At 47.4% G+C, this 20,683-nt stretch overlaps 1 protein-coding gene across 9 annotated transcripts in view; it reads left to right on the top strand.

The window, feature by feature from the left end:
- Nucleotides 1–8,336: 8,336 nt before the first annotated feature.
- The window catches only part of LOC141157506 (solute carrier family 26 member 6-like), a 38,523-nt gene continuing 26,176 nt past the window's right edge, over nt 8,337–20,683 (top strand). The window contains exons 1-6 of one of the 9 annotated variants that reach the window (XM_073644891.1): nt 8,337–8,543; nt 11,898–11,958; nt 13,728–13,860; nt 15,252–15,391; nt 17,448–17,558; nt 18,401–18,570. In XM_073644891.1, coding sequence (XP_073500992.1) covers nt 11,919–11,958; nt 13,728–13,860; nt 15,252–15,391; nt 17,448–17,558; nt 18,401–18,570 — 594 coding nt within the window. In that variant the 5' untranslated portion in view covers nt 8,337–8,543; nt 11,898–11,918. Of the gene's footprint in view, nt 8,544–11,897; nt 12,091–12,155; nt 12,279–13,710; nt 13,861–15,251; nt 15,392–17,447; nt 17,559–18,400; nt 18,571–20,683 lie in introns of those variants that run through there. The other 8 variants (XM_073644890.1, XM_073644892.1, XM_073644898.1 and 5 more) reach the window with 8 other exon arrangements.

Here is a 20,683-nt window from a genome sequence, read left to right as displayed (position 1 = left end):
GTCCGTGTGGAGGATAAAGGGCTGGCTGTAGTCAGGGTACGCCAGGATTTCATCCCCCGTGAGGGCCATCTTCAGCTGGTGGAAGGACTCCTCTTCCAGCTTTTCCCACCTGAAGGGCGGCTTCTGATTTTTGGCCTTCCTGGATTGACCTATCAGGAGGTCCTGCATAGGAGCTGCCATTTTGGTGAAACCGGGAATGAATCTTCGGTAGTAGCCTACCAACCCGAGAAACTGCCGCATTTCCTTTATGCTGGAGGGTCTTGGCCAGTCTTTAATCACGGTGATCTTATCGGGGTCGGGAGCCACTCCGTCAGCACTCACCACGTGTCCCAGGTACTGCACCTTTGGTTTCAGCAGGTGACACTTGGATGGTTTCACCTTTAGGCCGTAGCTTGCCAGGGCATCAAACACTTCTGCCAGGTGTTTCAAATGGTCCTCGTAGGTTTTGGAATAAACGATGACATAGTCCAGGTATAACAAGACCGTCTCGAAATTCCGGTGTCCCAGACAGCATTCCATCAACCGCTGGAAGGTTCCTGGTGCGTTGCAGAGCCCGAACTGCATACAGTTGAATTCACTGAGAGCCATCGGGGTGGTGAATGCAGTCTTCTCCTTGTCTGCCTCTGCTACAGGAACCTGCCAGTACCCGCTAGTAAGATCCAAAGTGGAGAAGAAGTTAGCAGATTTTAATGCAGCTAAAGATTCTTCTATTCTAGGTAACGGGTACGCATCTTTGTGTGTGATACGGTTGACCTTTCTGTAGTCTACACACATTCTCATTGTGTTGTCCTTCTTTTTCACCAAAACTAGTGGAGCTGCACAGGGGCTACAGCTGTCCCTGATTACCCCAGCCTCCTTCATGTCCCGCAACATCCCCTTTGCATGCTGATAGTGTGCAGGGGGTACAGGTCGGTATCTTTTCTTTATGGGTGGATGGTCTCCTGTGGGGATGTGATGTTCTACCCCCTTTACTCGCCCGAAGTCTAGCGGGTGTTTACTAAAGACTCTTTCGCACTCCAGAACCACCCGGTAGACTCCCTGTTTCTGGTGTGAGGGAGTGGAGTCATTACCCAAATGCAGTTGCTGACACCAGTCCTCCATTTGTTTCTTAGAGCCGTTACCTTCCTCTGGTTGAGATGGAGGCAAGGGTTCCACGGCCCTTACAGAATTTTGGTTTATGGTGAACAATTTGGCTAGCGTGGCATACCGGGGCAGGTATACTTCTCTCTCCCCGATATTTATGATGCGGACGGGCACCCTCCCATGGCGTACATCGACCACCCCCCGTGCTGTCAGAATAGTGGGCCTACTGTCTGAGTAGACGGGTTCTACCATTGCTTGGTAGTCTCTACCTCTTAGACCAATAGCTGCCCGGCACCAGATCATCATCTCACTTTTCGGGGGCATGGCAATAGGGAACGGGTCACACATTCTCACGCTACCTATCTCACCACCAGATAGTTCCACTTGTTGCCGCTTCATCAGTGCCCGGATCTCTTTTTGGAGCACACGCTGCTGGCTGGAACTGGCGTTCTTGGCAACCTGCTGTAAAATGAGAATCACCTCTGCAAGACAATTTTCAATCACGTTAGTTCCCAAGGTTATTCTAGGGTGACTCTCATGACGGTCAATGTCCACAATAATCAGGCCTTGTGCCGCCAGTTCGACCTTACCGACCTTAATGGTCACCTCTTTGAACCCCACCTGCGGCACGGGCTGACCATTGCTGGCGATGATACTCAGGTCGTCATCTGGGTAGCGGGTTATGTCCGAGTCATTCCAGTACCGCTTAAAGAGCACGTACGGGATGGTAGTCACTTGTGACCCAGTGTCCAGTAGGGCACTCATGGGAATGCCATCCAGTACCACAGGCAAGACCGGACGTCCCTCTACGCATTTATCACGCCAGTTCGATGGGCCTGATGATCTTATGCCTGGGGGTTGGCCCTCTGCCCCAGGTTGTGCCCGTTTAAATGACAGTACCTTGCCATATGTCCGGGTTGATTGCAGCGGTGGCAGATTGGTTGTCCGTCCTCGTTGTATCTGTCTCTGGGTCTTCCTCTGGACGATGGGATCCTCCTCTGTCGGTGCCACGGGACGTCCTCCGGTCCGGATGCCAGCTGGATCTTTCCTGGAGGAGAGACCTGTAAAGACTGCACAGTTCTGGTTAGCGCGGCTACGCTTTTAGTTAGCTCTTGGACCTGATGGTGCAGGTCTGTAGCCGGGTTGTTGTCCAAAGCCTGCGCACCAGCTCCTATAGGCTCTGCAGACAAGGGCGCCGCCTCCTGATGATAGGTAATAGCAGGGCGCCGGTGGGTTACAGCGCTACCCGGTGACGGTTCTCGGAGCACCCGGATGGCCCTGTCCTTGAACTTTGCAAAGTCTAAACCAGGGTTCTGCAAGGCCATTGCACGTAACTGGGTTCGGTGGGCGTTGGACAGCAGACCCTCAATGAATTGCTCAGTTAACAGTTCATCTGCATTCCGCACACTGTCAGGGTCTGCCTGTTTAATGGCTCCCAGGGCCTCTTGCAAATTCAAAGCATAGTCTCTTATACTGTCTTGGGCCCGCTGCTTGCACCCATAGAATTTCATTTTGATCTCTGCTGAAGTACGGGTATCAAAAGTGTCTCTCAGACGGGTTAAGATTTCTTTTACAGTCTCCTTGTCCCGGACTGACCAGGACTTTACTTCACGTTGGGCTGCGCCGGTTAGCTGGCCTATCAATATGCTCACTTTCTGGCCCTCCGTCAGGGGGTATACCTTAAATAGGCTGTACAGTCTCTCTTTAAAGTCGCTTAGGGTATGTGACTCTCCTGAGTATTGGGGCAGCCAGGCCGCTCCGGGGATGTAAGGCATTGTAAATGGCATTACTGCGGCAGTGGCCGCGCTGGTGGTAGAGGGTCCCTCTGTGTCCGTCATCTTCCTCCCCCCTAGTTAAGTGTGGCCTACCTTCTGTTGCTTCTTCTCCGCAGGCCGCGGCTCCGCAGACGATCGTCAGGGTGGAGGACCTTGTGTTGCGCTCTGGTGACGTCAGCTCTCTCTCCCTTACAGGACCTTGCGCACCGTCGATGCGTGAGGCGGAGCTTCGGGTCTCGCGCGCTTTCGGCGTCCACGCCCCTCTTCTTCCCGCGCGGCGTCCCGAAGATGGCGTCCGATGGCGGGAAAACGACCGCGGATGGCGGGAAACTTTTGAAGATGGCGGGAAACTGCTCCGGATGGTGGGGACCTTCACCATGGCAGGTATGACAGTCTTTTGAAGGCGCGCAGTACCCGGTGGTTGCGGGCACGAAATCCTGCCGACTACGCCAAAGCTGACTCGCCCCCTGGGCCTAGTGTGGACGTGTGTGGGATACCCGGAGCTGGGTCTCTGGGGGTTGTAGAATCCGTGGCGGTGACCCGGTCCCGTGGCTCAGGGTGGTCAGGCCGATGGTGGTATTTTGTGGGGGTTTTAGGTTAATTGTCCGACTACGCCACCCGTGGATTGCGGTCAGCGCGGACCGCCGCTGCAAGGCAGACCGCTGGGGCTGATGGTGTGTGCAGCTGAGGTAGTGTGACTCCCCACGGGAAGAGTGGAGCCCCAGGGCAGTGTAGTTAATGGTGAGGGTGATAGTGCACGGGAGTCCTAGCACCAGTAGTGCTGGTGCGGCGATGAAACAGGAACGACTGAGTCTTTGCAGTGCAGTTCAGGGTCTTTACTGGTGATATTAAGGCAGACCCTCCCGGGAGTACTGGCTAACATAAGGGGCCTGGTCAGTCTGCGAGCAAACAGGAGTTCCCCTGGCCAGGTGGAGTTGTAGGCCTCCCCATCTATCTGCACTCTTTCTGGCTACCTTGCTGTAAGCGGGTAGAAGTAGCCCACGTCCCTGAGTATACCGTGTGGTGCTCACCCGTATGGCGGGTGACTTGGGGCCTTCTGTTAGCCTCCGCTCCTGGATGGCGGTGCTGGTCCCTTCCTTGTGACTGAGCCTCCGGGCTTCTATGGCTAGAGGACCTGCAATCCCCTGCCGGCTGGTTTCTGCTGCTGGGTGAATATCAGTCCCCACAGCCTCGGACTCCGGTGTCCGGTTATCAGATTCTTCTGCCAGGGCGAGCTCTGCTCAGCTCCAGCCCCTGGTCTTCAGCTACTGCTCCTACAGAGCTCCTGCTGTTACTTTCCCTGTGTCTGCTTGTTCTCCAAGCTCTGACTGAACTCACTAATCCCGCCCCAGACCCAGTTTATAAGGGCAGATTCCTCCCCTCCCAGGTCTGGGCAGGAAGTGTTGCATGCTTAGGGCTCCTGACCAGAGAAACCTCCCACTTGCTCTCAGACGTAATATTTCTATTACTGTGGCAACCAGACCCCTGGGGTGCCACATTAGCATCATCTGGAAAGTGCTTGACAACTAGGTCACACTATATAAATCCATGCAAACAGCATGGATTTATATAGTGTGACCCGAGAGAGTGGTAAAAATAAAAAACAAATGTATACTTTACCCTCCGATGGCCCGCGCTGTCTTGTTTCGCTCGGTCCCGGCTGCCGGCAACTTTGAATTGAAAGACCTGCAGACGTCAGTGTTCGGCCGCTACAGGGGTATTGCACCTCAGACCAGAGGTGTGATATTCCACTCCCAGGTAAGGATGGAGTATGGACCAGGGCTCAGTTAGCTGCATGCAGCACACACACCCCATTTCCGAGGGACAGCTCAACGGTGCTCCCACTAGACATAAGTGCAGGCACGACCGACCATGTCCCTGCTGGAGTGGGGAGGGAGGGGTGGAACACCCAGTGCTGTAGGGGCAAATAGGGGGCGGTTCCTGAGCGTAGGTAGGAGCCCATTGGTTGCTGGTCACCTGGGCTCATGGCTAGAGGGAGGTATAAAAGGTGGGCACCATCTTAGATCTAGGTACGTTCGTTCTGTGGAGAGGAGAAGACAGGGAGCAGCAGCTCAGGCTGAGTGCTGCTCCAGAGGCAGGCCTAGGGAAGAGGCCGGGGCCTGAGAGGAGAAGGAGAAGTGGGCCTGGAGAAGAGGCCGAGGAGGAGGTGAAGGGGAGCTGAGATTCTGGCTCATCTCAGCTCCAAGAGAAAGGAACTGCAAAGAAGGAGAGACAGAGAAACAGAAGGGCTCAGGAACAAGAAGGTGGAAGGGACCCTAAGAACCCACGAGAATCCAGGGTGCAGGGTCAGGCAGATTAAGGGTACCGGATCCCAAGTTGGTGGAGGAGAAACAACCCTCAGCCAAAGACCGGTCGTCGTGATCATATATTGGTGCGACACCTCATCAAACCTGCTAGGAAGGCACCATATAGGACAGCGGAGGACGGGGCCCACGTTTAACCGCATAGGTCCGCGGCAGCTGGACAAAAGTGGGTCACTGGTGAGGCAGGCCAGAGAAAGGATAAAAGGGGGTCCTGTGCCATGCTCCTGAACTGCCTGGGAGTTGACCGAGCCCCTCACCTGGTGGACGCAGCACGGCTCGGGCGGTCACTGCTGGCTGAAGTGACCTGGAACAAACGAACTGTGAGTAAAGACCCTGGACTGTAACTTGTTGTCTGTGTGCTCCTTCGCGCCTCCAGCACTATCAGCACCGGGACTCGCACTACCATCACTCCCACCATCCACTACACTGCCCTGGGGCTGCACTCTTCCCGTGGGGAGTCACATCACCTCAGCTGCACCCATCATCAGCCCCAGCGGACTGCCTTGCAGCGGCGGTTCCTAATAACCGCAATCCACGGGTGGCGTAGTCGGACATTATTTGGAGCGCATAGCAGACTACCATTGGCCTGACCACCCTGAGCCGCGGGACCGGGCCGCCACTACTACTACCCCCATTGTTCCCCTATCGCCCGGATCCGCGTGCCCCACGGCCCAGGGGGCGAGTCAGCTTTGGCGTAGTCGGCAGGATCCAAGAATGTGCTTTACTTAAAAAAAATGTTTTATGTGAAAAGGTTTTATATGCTGCTAAATAGTCATGTGAAAGTTTTCTATAATGTTTTATACAAAAGAGTTCCGGAAGTATTGAAAAAGTTTTCTATAATGTCTAGTGAAAAGAAAAGTGTGTCCCATAAAGGGAGTTGAACCGTAATGTCTGTTTCTAATGTGAAAAGTTTTAAAAAGTTTTGCATGTCCTGTAATTATCTGTTTTTGCTCTTTTCCAGCCCGAGGACGTGCTGTGCTTTACCAGGGGGGAATGTAGCGCCCCGAGGGTTCGGCCGCTACAGGGGTATTGCACCTCAGACCAGAGGTGTGATATTCCACTCCCAGGTAAGGATGGAGTATGGACCAGGGCTCAGTTAGCTGCATGCAGCACACACACCCCATTTCCGAGGGACAGCTCAACGGTGCTCCCACTAGACATAAGTGCAGGCACGACCGACCATGTCCCTGCTGGAGTGGGGAGGGAGGGGTGGAACACCCAGTGCTGTAGGGGCAGATAGGGGGCGGTTCCTGAGCGTAGGTAGGAGCCCATTGGTTGCTGGTCACCTGGGCTCATGGCTAGAGGGAGGTATAAAAGGTGGGCACCATCTTAGATCTAGGTTCGTTCGTTCTGTGGAGAGGAGAAGACAGGGAGCAGCAGCTCAGGCTGAGTGCTGCTCCAGAGGCAGGCCTAGGGAAGAGGCCGGGGCCTGAGAGGAGAAGGAGAAGTGGGCCTGGAGAAGAGGCCGAGGAGGAGGTGAAGGGGAGCTGAGATTCTGGCTCATCTCAGCTCCAAGAGAAAGGAACTGCAAAGAAGGAGAGACAGAGAAACAGAAGGGCTCAGGAACAAGAAGGTGGAAGGGACCCTAAGAACCCACGAGAATCCAGGGTGCAGGGTCAGGCAGATTAAGGGTACCGGATCCCAAGTTGGTGGAGGAGAAACAACCCTCAGCCAAAGACCGGTCGTCGTGATCATATATTGGTGCGACACCTCATCAAACCTGCTAGGAAGGCACCATATAGGACAGCGGAGGACGGGGCCCACGTTTAACCGCATAGGTCCGCGGCAGCTGGACAAAAGTGGGTCACTGGTGAGGCAGGCCAGAGAAAGGATAAAAGGGGGTCCTGTGCCATGCTCCTGAACTGCCTGGGAGTTGACCAAGCCCCTCACCTGGTGGACGCAGCACGGCTCGGGCGGTCACTGCTGGCTGAAGTGACCTGGAACAAACGAACTGTGAGTAAAGACCCTGGACTGTAACTTGTTGTCTGTGTGCTCCTTCGCGCCTCCAGCACTATCAGCACCGGGACTCGCACTACCATCACTCCCACCATCCACTACACTGCCCTGGGGCTGCACTCTTCCCGTGGGGAGTCACATCACCTCAGCTGCACCCATCATCAGCCCCAGCGGACTGCCTTGCAGCGGCGGTTCCTAATAACCGCAATCCACGGGTGGCGTAGTCGGACATTATTTGGAGCGCATAGCAGACTACCATTGGCCTGACCACCCTGAGCTGCGGGACCGGGCCGCCACTACTACTACCCCCATTGTTCCCCTATCGCCCGGATCCGCGTGCCCCACGGCCCAGGGGGCGAGTCATCAGCGTCACGTGACCCGTCACATGACTCTGACGTCAGCGCAGGTCCTTCAACTCACTGCAAAGTGCCGGGAACCAAGCAGGAGCGGTGCGCGGGCCGACAGAAGGTAAGTATATATTTATTTTTTATTTTATTCTTTTTTACAGATTTCTTAATGGTACCTGGGTGTGGATGAGACTCTCCTCTCCTCCACACCCGGGTACCATCCGCACATTAGAACGCGTGGATTATGCATCTACATATACAGTGATGCGTAATCCATGCGGTCTAATGCAAGTCAATCGCGGCGAAAACGCCGTGTTTCCGCAAAATTAATGGACATGCTGCGGATTTTTGAGCGCAGCATAAGCGCTGCGGAAAAATCCGCAGCATGGGCACAGCACATGCGGATTATCATTGGGGACCATAGCTGCCCTTCTACCATGCGTTTTTAATGCGTTTCCGCAGCTGCACAAACGCTGCGGAAACGCATTAAAAACGCATCGTGTGCACACAGCCTTACACACGGGGGGCAATGAGAGAGTGATAAAACTGAAATTATTTTAGTCCATATAATAGAGATAAGAATAATGGGAAGTATGTTGCAAAGACAGGAAGAAAATACAAATTCAGCAGCATATATAATGCCATATAACTACATGTGTGCAGTGCAGTTAAGCAATAGGCGGGTAATATGTTGAAAAGGCTTAAATAAAAGTACTTCTAGGGCCATTTCTAAAAATAAATAAATAAAAAAAAGTCTGTTCCCATCTGCAGTCAAAAGTAAATGTAAGAATAGGACATTTTTGCAGCGCAGCACTGACATTAGGCCACGCCATCCTGCCATGTGCTGAGCTGTAAGAGCTGCTAATGAGTTAAACTACCAGCGGAGGGCGAGGAAGATGCTATATCCTGTGATCCTGTGACGAGCAGGAAGATGTGGGATTCATTCAAACGATTTTCAGGAAGTACAGAGGATGTTTCTGATTCTAAGCAGCTGATGACGCTGAGGAAATGAGGAGTCTGAGTGGAGTCTGAGTGCAAAGATTCTGTGATTATGAGAGGTAAGGTAATCCTGAGGCCTAGTACCGGCTGGATGAGGACAGGAGGGGATTACACAGTGGAAGGTGGAACTGTGCATTATGATGGGCTGATGGACAGCAGGGGGCCCATATATTGATCTCTCACAGGGGCCTCTTCTGTCTGTCTGCACTCCTGACCCAATTATCGCCAATTTTCGGTACATGGCAGATGTCCGTCACGTGACAGCTCCGATACTCGTCATTTTTTTATTTTCTGTTCGTGAAACAGAAAAATGGAAATGTGTATGAAGACGTGAATCTATCCCTACCTTCATTTTGGCCTTCATTGTATTCTGGATACAATCAGGTGTCAGGGCTAGTATACACTGTAATGTCATAATACAAAGCAAATAAAATGTCTGTACATCGTCACAGTACAGAGATAATACCGACAGTGGCGCCACTGTACAGAGATAATACCGACAGTGGCGCCACTGTACAGAGATAATACCGACAGTGGCGCCACTGTACAGAGATAATACCGACAGTGGCGCCACTGTACAGAGATAATACCGACAGTGGCGCCACTGTACAGAGATAATACCGACAGTGGCGCCACTGTACAGAGATAATACAGACAGTGGCGCCACTGTACAGAGATAATACACACAGTGACATCAGAATTTCAGGGATAATAAATACAGTGATGTCACAGTACAGAGATAATAATACAGTGGCAACAAATTAATGGATAATAAATAGTGATGATCGAGTATGTTTCATTAACCCTTTCCAGCGAGCACACTCGCATGCTCGGGATTTCTTTTATTGTCGCCGCAGCTGCAAGTGTCACGGCTGTTAGACAGCCATGACACATGCAGAGATCGACTGACAGTCAATCTCTGCATGTGTCACAGCTGTCTAACAGCCGTGACACTTGCAGCTGCAGCGACAATAAAAGAAAACCCGAGCACGCCGAAATACTCGGCGAGCACCCGAGCGTGCTCACCGGAAAGGCTTAATGAAACATACTCAATCATCGCTAATAATAAACAGCAATGTCACAGTGCAAGGATAATAAACACAGTGATGTCACAGTACAGGGAAAAATTCACACAGTGACGTCACAGTTTCAGGGATAATAAGCACAGTGACATCACAGTACAGGTGTACCAGTCATTTCACGTGAATTTTCAGAATAAGCTGCAATGTTCATAAACATGAGAATAACAGTATTTCTGACCAATATATTACTTGGATCATGTATTTGTCATCAATTTTCCCCATTGAAAGGCTCTCTCAATAATTTCCAGTTGCCTTTGAGCTAGTAGGTGGAGACTACCTGACATGAAGTCTCACATCTTTAGGAGGAGCAGCAGCATGGAGCACATTGTACAGTAACACCAAGCAGTGTAGGTGTGAATCCAGCTCTTGGGGAAATGAACTCTTACTAGGAAGCAGTAGCATGGGTCTGTGCCTTTCTCTCACACTCTGCTGCTCCCTATCGATAGACTTCAGTTGGGAAGCTGCAATGATTGCTCAGTGAATTGGTAGCCCATCTTGTTTTGACCAAGTTGGATTCTAGTTCTTTTTCGAGTAATTGATGAGTTCAGGAAGAAGGGAAAACAGAAAAACTCCCTGGCGCCTGTGCAGAAAAAAAGTAAAGCCAAAGCTCACAGAAGGGTGGAACAGTGAAGAGGAGCGACAGCTGTCGGAATGGAAGGACACAGTGACAATGTGGCAGGAGAAAGATAGGATAATCAAGCGAGGAGGCAGCATCATCTTCCGGGCAGCGTACGCCCCATAGCCTGGAAGATCTCATTTACATAAAAGAGATAAGATGATTTTTCCAAAAAGCATCTGATATGAGGCATACAGGCATGACTTTTTTTCAGTAGTGTATAACCTGTATGCGCATATTAATAGGTCACAACGCTCAAATGTGGGGACAGATCCCCTTTTTGTGATGTCACAACACAATGTAAAAACATTAACAATGGGCCCACACATATTTACAGACTACAGCAATGTTAACCCCCACTGCTATCTACTGAACTGCCCAAGACTGTGCAAATGATGCACTAATTAATAGAAGTTTTAATACATACAGCAATGTTTTATTCTATACCATAAGTTTATATGTACGTTAATACAACTGTGTGACAACAGGATCAACAGGACACATGATAACTTGCTGATCATCGGTGAGACCCCCACTAACCCCAAGAACAAGGCTATGAAATGCCTCATCTGAATGGAGCAGTTCTGAGACATATGTATCACCGCTCCACTCATTTTCTATGGGACTGCTGAAGATAACCATGTACAGAGCTCCACAATTTCCATCAGTCCCATAGAGAATGAATGGAGCGGTGGCACGCATGGCCACCACAGCTCCATTCATACAGGGCTTTGCAGAGCCCTGTTTTCGGTATCGGTTGGGATCCCAGAAGTCAGACCCCCATTAATCCTGTCCTGAGGATAAGTCATATCGCCTAAATAGAGGAATAACGCTTTAAGGGAAAACTTTAGGACTTCCATGTCTCAGGTTCTGTGGCTCTCCATCCTCTTGCATCATGTCATGTTTTGCCAACCTTGGAGTGATCATATAACAAGAATTGTGAATTTATCCAGCTGATGTCACTGTGTATATGACACTTTGCATTTAATTAAAATGTGTGGCCTTGCTGCACCTTTTGAAGGTGGACATCAAAGCAGCATTTCCGCAGTCGAATTTCCAATAAGAACGTACCCAATAGACCCAGAGCTCAAGGGGATGTAGGGGTGTTGTTTCTGTTGGCATTATCTCTGTTTTATTGTAATAGACTGAGATAGGGGTGGACATACAATGCAATGGGGTGTTGGTCACCACTCTGAAAAGTGATGGTGCAGCAAAAAAAACACAGTCGACACATTGTGCAACAAAACTAGACGGACAGTCTTGGTGGTTACAAACTTTCACAGTTCTTTGGAACATAAACTAAAATTTAGTGCAAATATTGTGCACCATCATGGGACACCTGCCTATGTCATGGGGAAATGTTTGCTGCAATAGCTCAGCAACAATCATAGTCTATGGTTGTGGTTATAGTGGATCCCAATCACTGGACTTGGCAGCTTGCGCCTTGCTTGCCGACCAGATCGCCTCTTTGACTCAACAATACTTTGGGAATCCCGCAGCTCAAGTACACCAACTCCGACTATTTCTGTCCACTAGGCTATGATTCTCTCCAAACTGCTGCCCAAAAAGTATCTTGTACTTTATAACCTCCCTTGCTTAAAGTAGTGAACTGCCATGTTTAATCCCAATAATATTACCTTGTCACATGACGTAATATCACAATGGATTATATTACACACAGTGCACAATAAATAACATTTGGCATTTTTGCACAGCTGGAACAACTCTTGCCTCGGATGCACCTTACACTATCGCTGGCACAAGCAGCAGTCACGAGTGGGTATTATACTTGGAGTGAACAAATCTGTGGATGCACAGGTAAAAGAAACTGTATAATTAACGGAGATCCACACCCTTCAGACATTTACAAACCTTCATTTAAGTCCTAGGAAGTAAGTGGAGTAAAGGGTAAGTGCTGACAGCTCCTTGAAGCCAGTAACAAACCTACTTGTATTTTATGACTCATCCATTAGACCAGAGTGATCTGTGCCAGATCAAAGTCCCTCTAAATAGGAGAAAAGTGAAATCTGCGAGGAAAACAGGTTATTTATCTGCCTGCTGAAATCTTTCCGACGGAACAGATTTCCACAACCTGGGTAGGTAGGATTATGATGCTGCTTGAAATCTATAGGATATCGTATCTGTAGCATGGGGGCATGTGCACAAGGAAATGATCCGCTATGGGAAGTTCCGCAGTAAAATATGTCCCAAATCATATTGATTTTTGATTCAGGTTTGTGGAAATGCAGTGGATTTACCAGATTTCACTACATCTACAGAATTAAGTAAAATGCTGCAGATCTCAAATTTGCAGGATCAATAACAGCTGTGGGTTTTCTCTGCAGCCTGTGGATAAGATTTTGGAAAATCTTATACACTGGTGCGAGAAGGGTATGTTCACACTCCGTCTGTTTTTCAAGCTGAAGTCGCTACAGGAAACTCTCTCTGAAGTTTGGTAAACCTGAAATGTTTGTTTGTTTAGTTGCCCCCCCCCCTTTTTTTTTTTTTACATTTTTGCCCGTTTTTTTGAGTGCTTTCTCAATGTTTGCTCCCTGCCAGTGTTTTGTTGTTTTTTTTTAGCCATCTTTTTACTGTTTTGAGATTTTTTTTTTCCCTTTTAAATCCACTAAAAACAGTAAAGAAAACTATAATTTTTTTTTAAAGTGAAAATGCTGAAAAAACGGTGCACAAGGTCAGGAGCCGCTGCGGGTTTGAAGCTGCGTGTTATGCAGCGCCAAACTCGCAGCAGCCAGATGTTACAGCATAGTGGATGGGATTTCTAGAAATCCCGTGTGCACTATGCGTCTCTGTGCTCCTGTGGATTACCCGCGGAAACTAATATGCTTCACGTCTTTCAGACCCACAGCATGTCCATTTCTCTTGCGGGTCCGCATGTGGACTTTCCCCATAGACTTAACATCTATCAGGAAAGTCTGCATGTGAAAAAAAAAAAATGGCGCTGCTCATTAATGAGGACTTAGGCCGAGCGGCTATTCGGGGCCGAAGGCGGCTCCTCACCGTGTGCACATACTCAGAAAAAACTCATGCGTCCTTTTTTAGCCTTCCCATTGACTTGTATGGTAAAGTATTGAGTATATTCTAGCGGAAAACGTCAGAAGAGTATGCAGGCTACTTCTTTGGGCTTTGCTCAGGCCCCAAGACCTAAATGATGCTGAAATTATGCAACTGAAATCACCCGTGATAAGTGTTGCTTTTTGAGGATGTAATGTGAGTATATGGGAGAATGGGGCTTAAACTAAACTCGAATAAGTGCCTCGTTATACACAATACAGGGTTCATCAAACCATACTGTAATGTCTCATGGGCCACTTTTTTATCCAGGGATTTTTTTTTGCTGAATTTGTTTTGTAGAGTCGGTTCAAATAAAATGAAAATCAAATGCAGCTCCAATGGTGACGATAGTGCCCCCATTGTTGGTGCGAAGGAAAGGTTGGAAGTTGGCAAGGGTTAATAAGGTTCTATTCACTCTGCAGAAAATGTCTGTTTTTTTTTTTTATATTTTAATAGTAACTTGTTGCTTTAAGTAATGGCAGATCCTCCCAGCCCTGGTGATCTACATGAGAACCCAATCTTCAGCGAGGCTGAGCTGGAAGAACTGTCGCCGAGGTCTCCAGATTCCAGACTCCATCTATTAAGCAGAGCGAGAAGTACGTTTAGGTGAGTAAGGAAAAATGCTGTTCAAACATTTGTATTTTTTTTTTTTTTTTTTTTTTAAATTGCTGTTCTGATTAATTTTTATACAGGTCAGAGTTAATTTTTTTTTTTGGGGGGGGGATACAGAGCTCCAAGTCTCCTGCATGTTCACTGTGTAGTGGCCGTTCTCGACTACTGTAGTTTAGTTCCTATACATTTCAATAGGAGCTAAACGGCAGTACCCTAGAAAGGCTCCTACACAGTGTCTGGCGCTTTGGTGTTTCGGCTCTGTACAGTGTGGGGCCTGATGATCGCTGGGGATCTCGGGTGTTTGGTGTGGGTCAATCTGATACAGATTACCTATCCTGAGGATAGGTCCTCAATATTATAGTCCTAGAAAGCCCCTTTTATCTGCTTTTTGAAGGGGATTTGGAATTGTAGATCAGAAAAACCAGAACTGCTGTAAGTATATGTGTATATAACTCATATTACCCATGTCTATTTATTTTCAGCCTTTCTTACACGATAAACAACAAAGTTATCATAATCAATAAATTAGTAAATGGCATTACGGAAAACAAAAATAAAATTTAGAAGATTACAGAGACGTTCGCCAATTCAAAAAGTGAATTGGCCAGGGCAGATCGCGTGGAAATCTCTCTGTATGCTGCACCTCTGGCCTGATGTTTTTCTCAGATATAGATATATATTTATATTCTCAAAATTATAAATTATCCCTTTTTCCAGCAGTTGGACCCCCAGCAATCTCAAAACCGGGGGCTCTGGATGTCAAGGACCAGCGCGTCCTAAATAGAGCAGGGCTGTGCATGTGCGACCTCCGCCCCATTTCTTGTCTATGAGACTCTACTGGAAGAAAGCAGAGCACAACGCTCTGCTTTTTCCAGCAGTCCAATAAATAACGAACGAATGAAGGAAAGCGCAATGCGGTGGAACCCGGGTGCTGCCGCTAACACTGGTTAATTCAGGCGGTAAGTATAAAAAAACTTCCAATTTATGGCAACGCGTTCAGAGTAGAGCCTACTCCTTCCTCAGGCATACCAGAAAAGAAAGCGACTCCTCTCTTATGAAGGGGTCGGAGGAGATATTTAACACACACAAATAATGAACGGGGGTAAGTTGCGTATATACAACCCTACTCCATTTCGGACAGGCTGGTTCAAGGGATCCGGAGCCCACATTTTTGAGATCGCTGGGGCTCTCAGCAGTCGGACACCCAGCGATTAGTAATTTATAACCTTACAATTTTCACAATTACCCTTTTAAGGAATTAATTAGCGTAGAAGGGCCATACTATGAATATGATAATTATCTAGATGTGGATATTATTAATAGATTAAGGTGTAAATATATAATTCTCCTATCACTGCCACATTTAGTTTTTGTTTCTATTCCAGATGTTCTGGGACTATTGCAAAATCCCTTCTACTAAAATTTATCCCAATCCTTTATTGGCTGCCACGTTATCGAGTCAAAGAATGGCTTCTCGGGGACATTATTTCTGGGATCAGTGTTGGGATCATTCAACTCCCACAAGGTAAAACCAGGCCCGGGCCTTGTGTATTAGAAAAATGAGAACAGACTAGTAATGGAGTTGTTGTCCATAGCAACCAATCACATCACAGCTTTCATTTTTGTAAAATGAAAGGAGTAACTTAATTGGTTGCTTTGCACCCAGTGATCCAATCAGAGTTTAGGTTTCACTTTGGAAACTTAAAGAGGTATTCTTATCGCCAAGATCCTATCCCAATATGTAGTAGGTGTAATAATAATAATATTAGCAAATACCTCCAATTAGAAATGTAGTATAGTTTTTTTGATTCGCTCTTTCTCTTTCCTCATGTGTAGTCATCGCAGGACCTTAGGTATCCATGGTTACGTCCACTGATCTAATGACAGTTAGTTAGCTTGTTGCTAGTGGATCTGAAAAGTTAGAAGAAACAGCGCCCCTCTGGGCTGCATCCAGTACTGAAGTATTCGAATGATAAGGACCGAGGTTGCAATACTGGGCACTGCCTGTCAACAATAAGTGGCGCTGCTTTGACTAAAAAAAAAAAAAAAAAAAAAAAAATCAAACCCTTTTATCGTATCCATGAACACCCCCTCAGTTCATGTTGACCACAGATTTAGTTTTGTCTTGTGAACTATGAATGGGTTTTTACACGACTGACATGACAATCTTATGGATCCTAAAAGATCACACTGACTACAGTGGGTTTCATTTGGTTTCCATTTTTTTTTACTGGGTAAAGTAGTGTAGCATGCTGCACTATTATACCCACCAAAAATGAGAGAACTAAAGCCATCAGATGCCATGAGAAAACCCTATATGCAGACCCCAGACCAGACACCGCCTAAGTAAATACACCCCCCTTAACAAATGGAGACTTCAGACCAGGCACCCTATAGCCCCCGTCTCACATAGCGAGATCGCTGCTGTGTCACGGTTTTGGTGACGCAACAGCGACCTCACCAGCGATGTCTCTATGTGTGACACTTTGCAACGATCAGGCCCCTGCTGTGAGGTCGCTGATCGCTGCAAAGTGTCCTGGACCATTTTTTGGTCGTTGCCCTCCTGCTGGTCAGCACACATCGCTGTGTGTGACCAGCGGGAGCAGCGATCAGGCTGGTAACTATGGTAAACATCGGGTTACTAGGGGCACACGCGCACCTAGTAACCCGTTGTTTATCATGGTTATGAGCCTGCTAAAGTGAGCGGTAACCTCCCGCTCACTGTAGCAGAGTGGTAACCATGATAAACAACGGGTTACTAGGTGCGCGTGTGCCCCTAGTAACCCGATGTTTACCATAGTTACCAGCCTGCTCCTGCTTCAGCAGGCTCGTAACCAGGAGCAGGACATCGTGGAAAGATTCTTTCCACGATGTCGCTGCTCCCCTGATCGTTGGTGAGCCTGCCTGTTTGACAGCTCACCAGCGACCACATAGCGACGCAGCAACAATCCCGACAACGATACGACCTGTCAGGGATCGTTGCTGCGTCGCTAAGTGTGATGGGGCCTTAAGTTAATATAGACACCATACTAGACCTCGGATTGCACACTCTAAATAATCCCCAGACCAGACCCAAAAAAACAAACACAGACCCTCCAAACAAATAAAGACATCAGATATCTTAAGTTAATGTAGAAAAGAGTCCAGACCCCCAAAATGAATACAGACTTGCTAAACAAATTTGGATCCCAGACCAGACTTACTAAATGAAAGACATTAGTTCCCTAAACAAATGTATACCCCAGACCCCCTAAATTAATAAAGACCTCAAACCTGACCCCCTAAGTGAATATAAAACCCAGAAAAGGCTCTAAACTAATACACACCTCACATTAGACCCTCTAAGCAAATACCGACCCCGGACTGACAGACCTTCTTCTTCTTTTCCTACTGAGTTTGTTGTCAGGACGGTGTCTGTGGTGACGCACAAGAGTAAAGATGGCTGCACGAATGATGACAGCTTAGTATTTAGTCTGCGGCTCACAGCTCATCGTTTTCTGTGAGCCTCTCAGATATTCCAGGAAACCTGACAAAACTATAGACTATTCTTGCTGTTATATTTGTTATTTTTATCTCTGTAGGTCTGGCTTATGCCCTTTTGTCCGGAGTTCCCCCAGTATTGGGCTTATATTCATCATTTTATCCCGTAATCCTATACACTATATTTGGCACATCGCGACACATCTCTCCAGGTAAATCAATGTATAATAAACCGTCAATGTATGAATCTCACAGTGGAAATACAATACACTTGCTCCCTCATCCTCCAGCCAATGCCCTATTTATCAATGGTCCATAGATAGAATATATGGGGGCATGTTCAGGGATGTGTCATTGGCTCAGGAGGACATACAATGTGTAATATTCTAAGAGAAAGTGAGTAGACATATCCCCAAACACAGCCTCTGGTGGGCCGGCCGCCCTGTGTGACGAGACAAATGTTCTGTAGTTTATTTTGAAAAAGGGTTCGCTTGCAAACCAGAAACGTGTAAATCATACATGTCAAACTCTGGCCCGTGGGCCAAATCTGGCCCGCGACACCAGAACCACCACCCCTATGTGGGGCCTTTATTCTGTATGGAGGACTGTGGTTGTCCATTATTCTGTATGGAGGACTATTGTAGGGCCCATTATTTTGTATGGAGGACTATTGTAGGGCCCATTATTTTGTATGGAGGACTATTGTAGGGCCCATTATTTTGTATGGAGGACTATTGTAGGGCCCATTATTTTGTATGGAGGACTATTGTAGGGCCCATTATTCTGTATTGAGGACTTTGTGGGGGCCCATTATTCTATATACTGGTTGGCCCGCGACTTTGTCCAAGTTTTCATTTTGCCCATCTGTGTGTTTGAGTTTAATATCCCTGGCGTAAATGAAGCTACTTTCACCAGAGTGTGGAACTACTCATCTTCTACAGCAGCGCGGTCATTATCAAACGCCGACCCTCCACTTTTTATGCAAGATAAATTATTAAGTTGACAAAACCATAAAATCCATAATAAGGCAAATAAATCTCTTGTTCCACATTAGGCACTTTTGCTGTTATCTCCGTGATGGTGGGAAGTGTGACAGAGTCATTGGCGCCATCAGATAATTTTATGATACCAGTGAATGAATCAATGGTTCTCGACACTGTTGCCAGAGATGCTGCCAGGATTCAGGTGGCAACAGCCTTAACATTATTGGTTGGTATATTTCAGGTAAGATCCTTACTTATGCATTTTCCATAATTCTAGAGATTGTACATTTAAAACAAAAACGCAACTATTTTTTACCACCTGCAAACCCATCAACATGCTGAAATTGAAAGATTTTATGTTTTTTAGTAGATGTCTGGTCATCGGATCCAACACGACATTCTATAGTTCTAGACCTTCCAACATTTCAGTTTTATTGCCTTGAGAGATGGAATCTAAATCAAATCAAAAATCTTGTAAACATGGGAACAAAGTGTATATGGCAGAGGATCTAATGGTAGAACAGTTTGATAAGTTATAACTAATACTGCTCATATGTACAAGAATATAATTACTATAAGGCTATGTTCACATATCATGTTTTTTTTTCCTGCAGCAAAACCTGATCTCTTGCCAAGAGGTTAAGGATTTTTCTCGTTTTTTTTTTTTTTTTTTTTGGTGCATTTTTTTCAACGTTTTTTTTTTTTCACTGTTCTTTTGTCTCTTTATGCATGTACATGAAGTTCAGTGAAAAAAAAACAAAACAAAACAAAAACTCATTCTGGTTTTGGCATAACAGTGAGGGAGGTGAATTGTTCAGGAATAGTTTACCTATGACCCTGGGAGTGCATTGAGTTTGTATGACACTATTTACTTTTACACTATGGGGGCTGCCATTCAGTTGCACAGGCATTGTTCAATTTCACACCTCCCTGGGCCACAGGTATTGTTCAATCTGACATGTAGCTCAGGTAATGTATACGCTGTACACATCACTAATTTAATTAAACTGGTCTAAAACAAACTACCATCTCAGTGACCATTCAAGATGTTAAAATCACAAAAATAAATGTGTTCAACATACTGTTGTAATTTTATTATTATTTATTTATATAGCGCCATTGATTCCATGGTGCTGTACATAAGAAGGGGTTACATACAAAATACAGATATATCTTAAAGTAAACAAACTAACAATGATAGACTGGTACAGGGGGAAGAGGACCCTGCCCTTGCGGGCTTACATTCTACAGGAATGGGGACGGAGACAGTAGGTTGGGGGGCTGCAGTAGCTCTGGTGATGTTGAGGTGGCAGCAAGCAAGGTCATGGCAGGCTGTAAGCTTGTTTGAAGAGATGGGTTTTCAGGTTCCGTCTGAAGGATCCAAGTGTGGCAGATAATCGGACGTGTTGAGGCACAGAATTCTATAAGAAATCTTGGAGGCGATTGGGCGAGAAACGAATAAGTGTGGAGGAGAGAAGGAGGTCTTGGGAGGCCTGGAGATTACGTAAGAGAATGTATCTGGAGATTATTTCAGATATGTAAGGAGGAGAGAGGTTATGGATGGCTTTGTAGGTCAGTGTTAGTAGTTTGAACTGGATACGCTGGGCAATTGGGAGTCAGTGAAGTGATTTGCAAAAGGGGTTAGCAGAGGAGTAGCGAGGCGAGAGATGGACCAGTCGTGCAGCAGAGTTGAGGATGGACTGGAGGGGTGCGAGAGTGTTAGCAGGAATGCCACAGAGGAGGATGTTGCAGTAGTCGAGGCGGGAGATGATGAGGGCATGCACAAGCAGATTAGTAGATTGAGGGTTGAGGAAAGGACAGATTCTGGAAATATTTTTGAGCTGGAGGCGACAGGAGGTGGCGAGAGCTTGGATGTGGGGTTTGAAGGACAGGGCAGAGTCAAAGGTTACTCCGAGGCAGCGGATTGCCGGTACAGGGGAAAGTGTGATGTAATTTATTGTGATAGAAAGATCAGGTGGGGAAGATATGCGAGATGGGGGAAAGATGATGAGTTCAGTTTTGTTCACATTGCGCTTGAGGAAGCGGGAGGAGAAGGAGGATATGGCTGCTAGACATGCTGGGATAATGGACAGAAGAGAGGTGACATCTGGGCCAGAGAGGTAGATCTGGGTGTCGTCAGCGTACAGATGGAACTGGAAGCCATGGGATTTTATGACCTGTCCCAGGCCAAGGGTATAGATTGAGAAGAGTAGGGGCCCTAGGACAGAGCCTTGAGGGACTCCCAACAGAGAGGGGGTGAGGTGAGGAGGTAGTGTGGGAGTGGGAGACACTAAATCTGCGTTTAGAAAGGTATGAGGAGATCCAGGATAGGGCAAGGTCTTTGACGCCGAAGG

The sequence above is a fragment of the Phyllobates terribilis genome, unplaced genomic scaffold (assembly GCF_046119375.1).
Source record: "Phyllobates terribilis strain yellow unplaced genomic scaffold, ASM4611937v1 Scaffold_8__6_contigs__length_399053987, whole genome shotgun sequence".
Classification (NCBI taxonomy): Eukaryota; Metazoa; Chordata; class Amphibia; order Anura; family Dendrobatidae; genus Phyllobates; species Phyllobates terribilis.
This window is presented reverse-complemented; position numbering and strand designations above follow the sequence as displayed.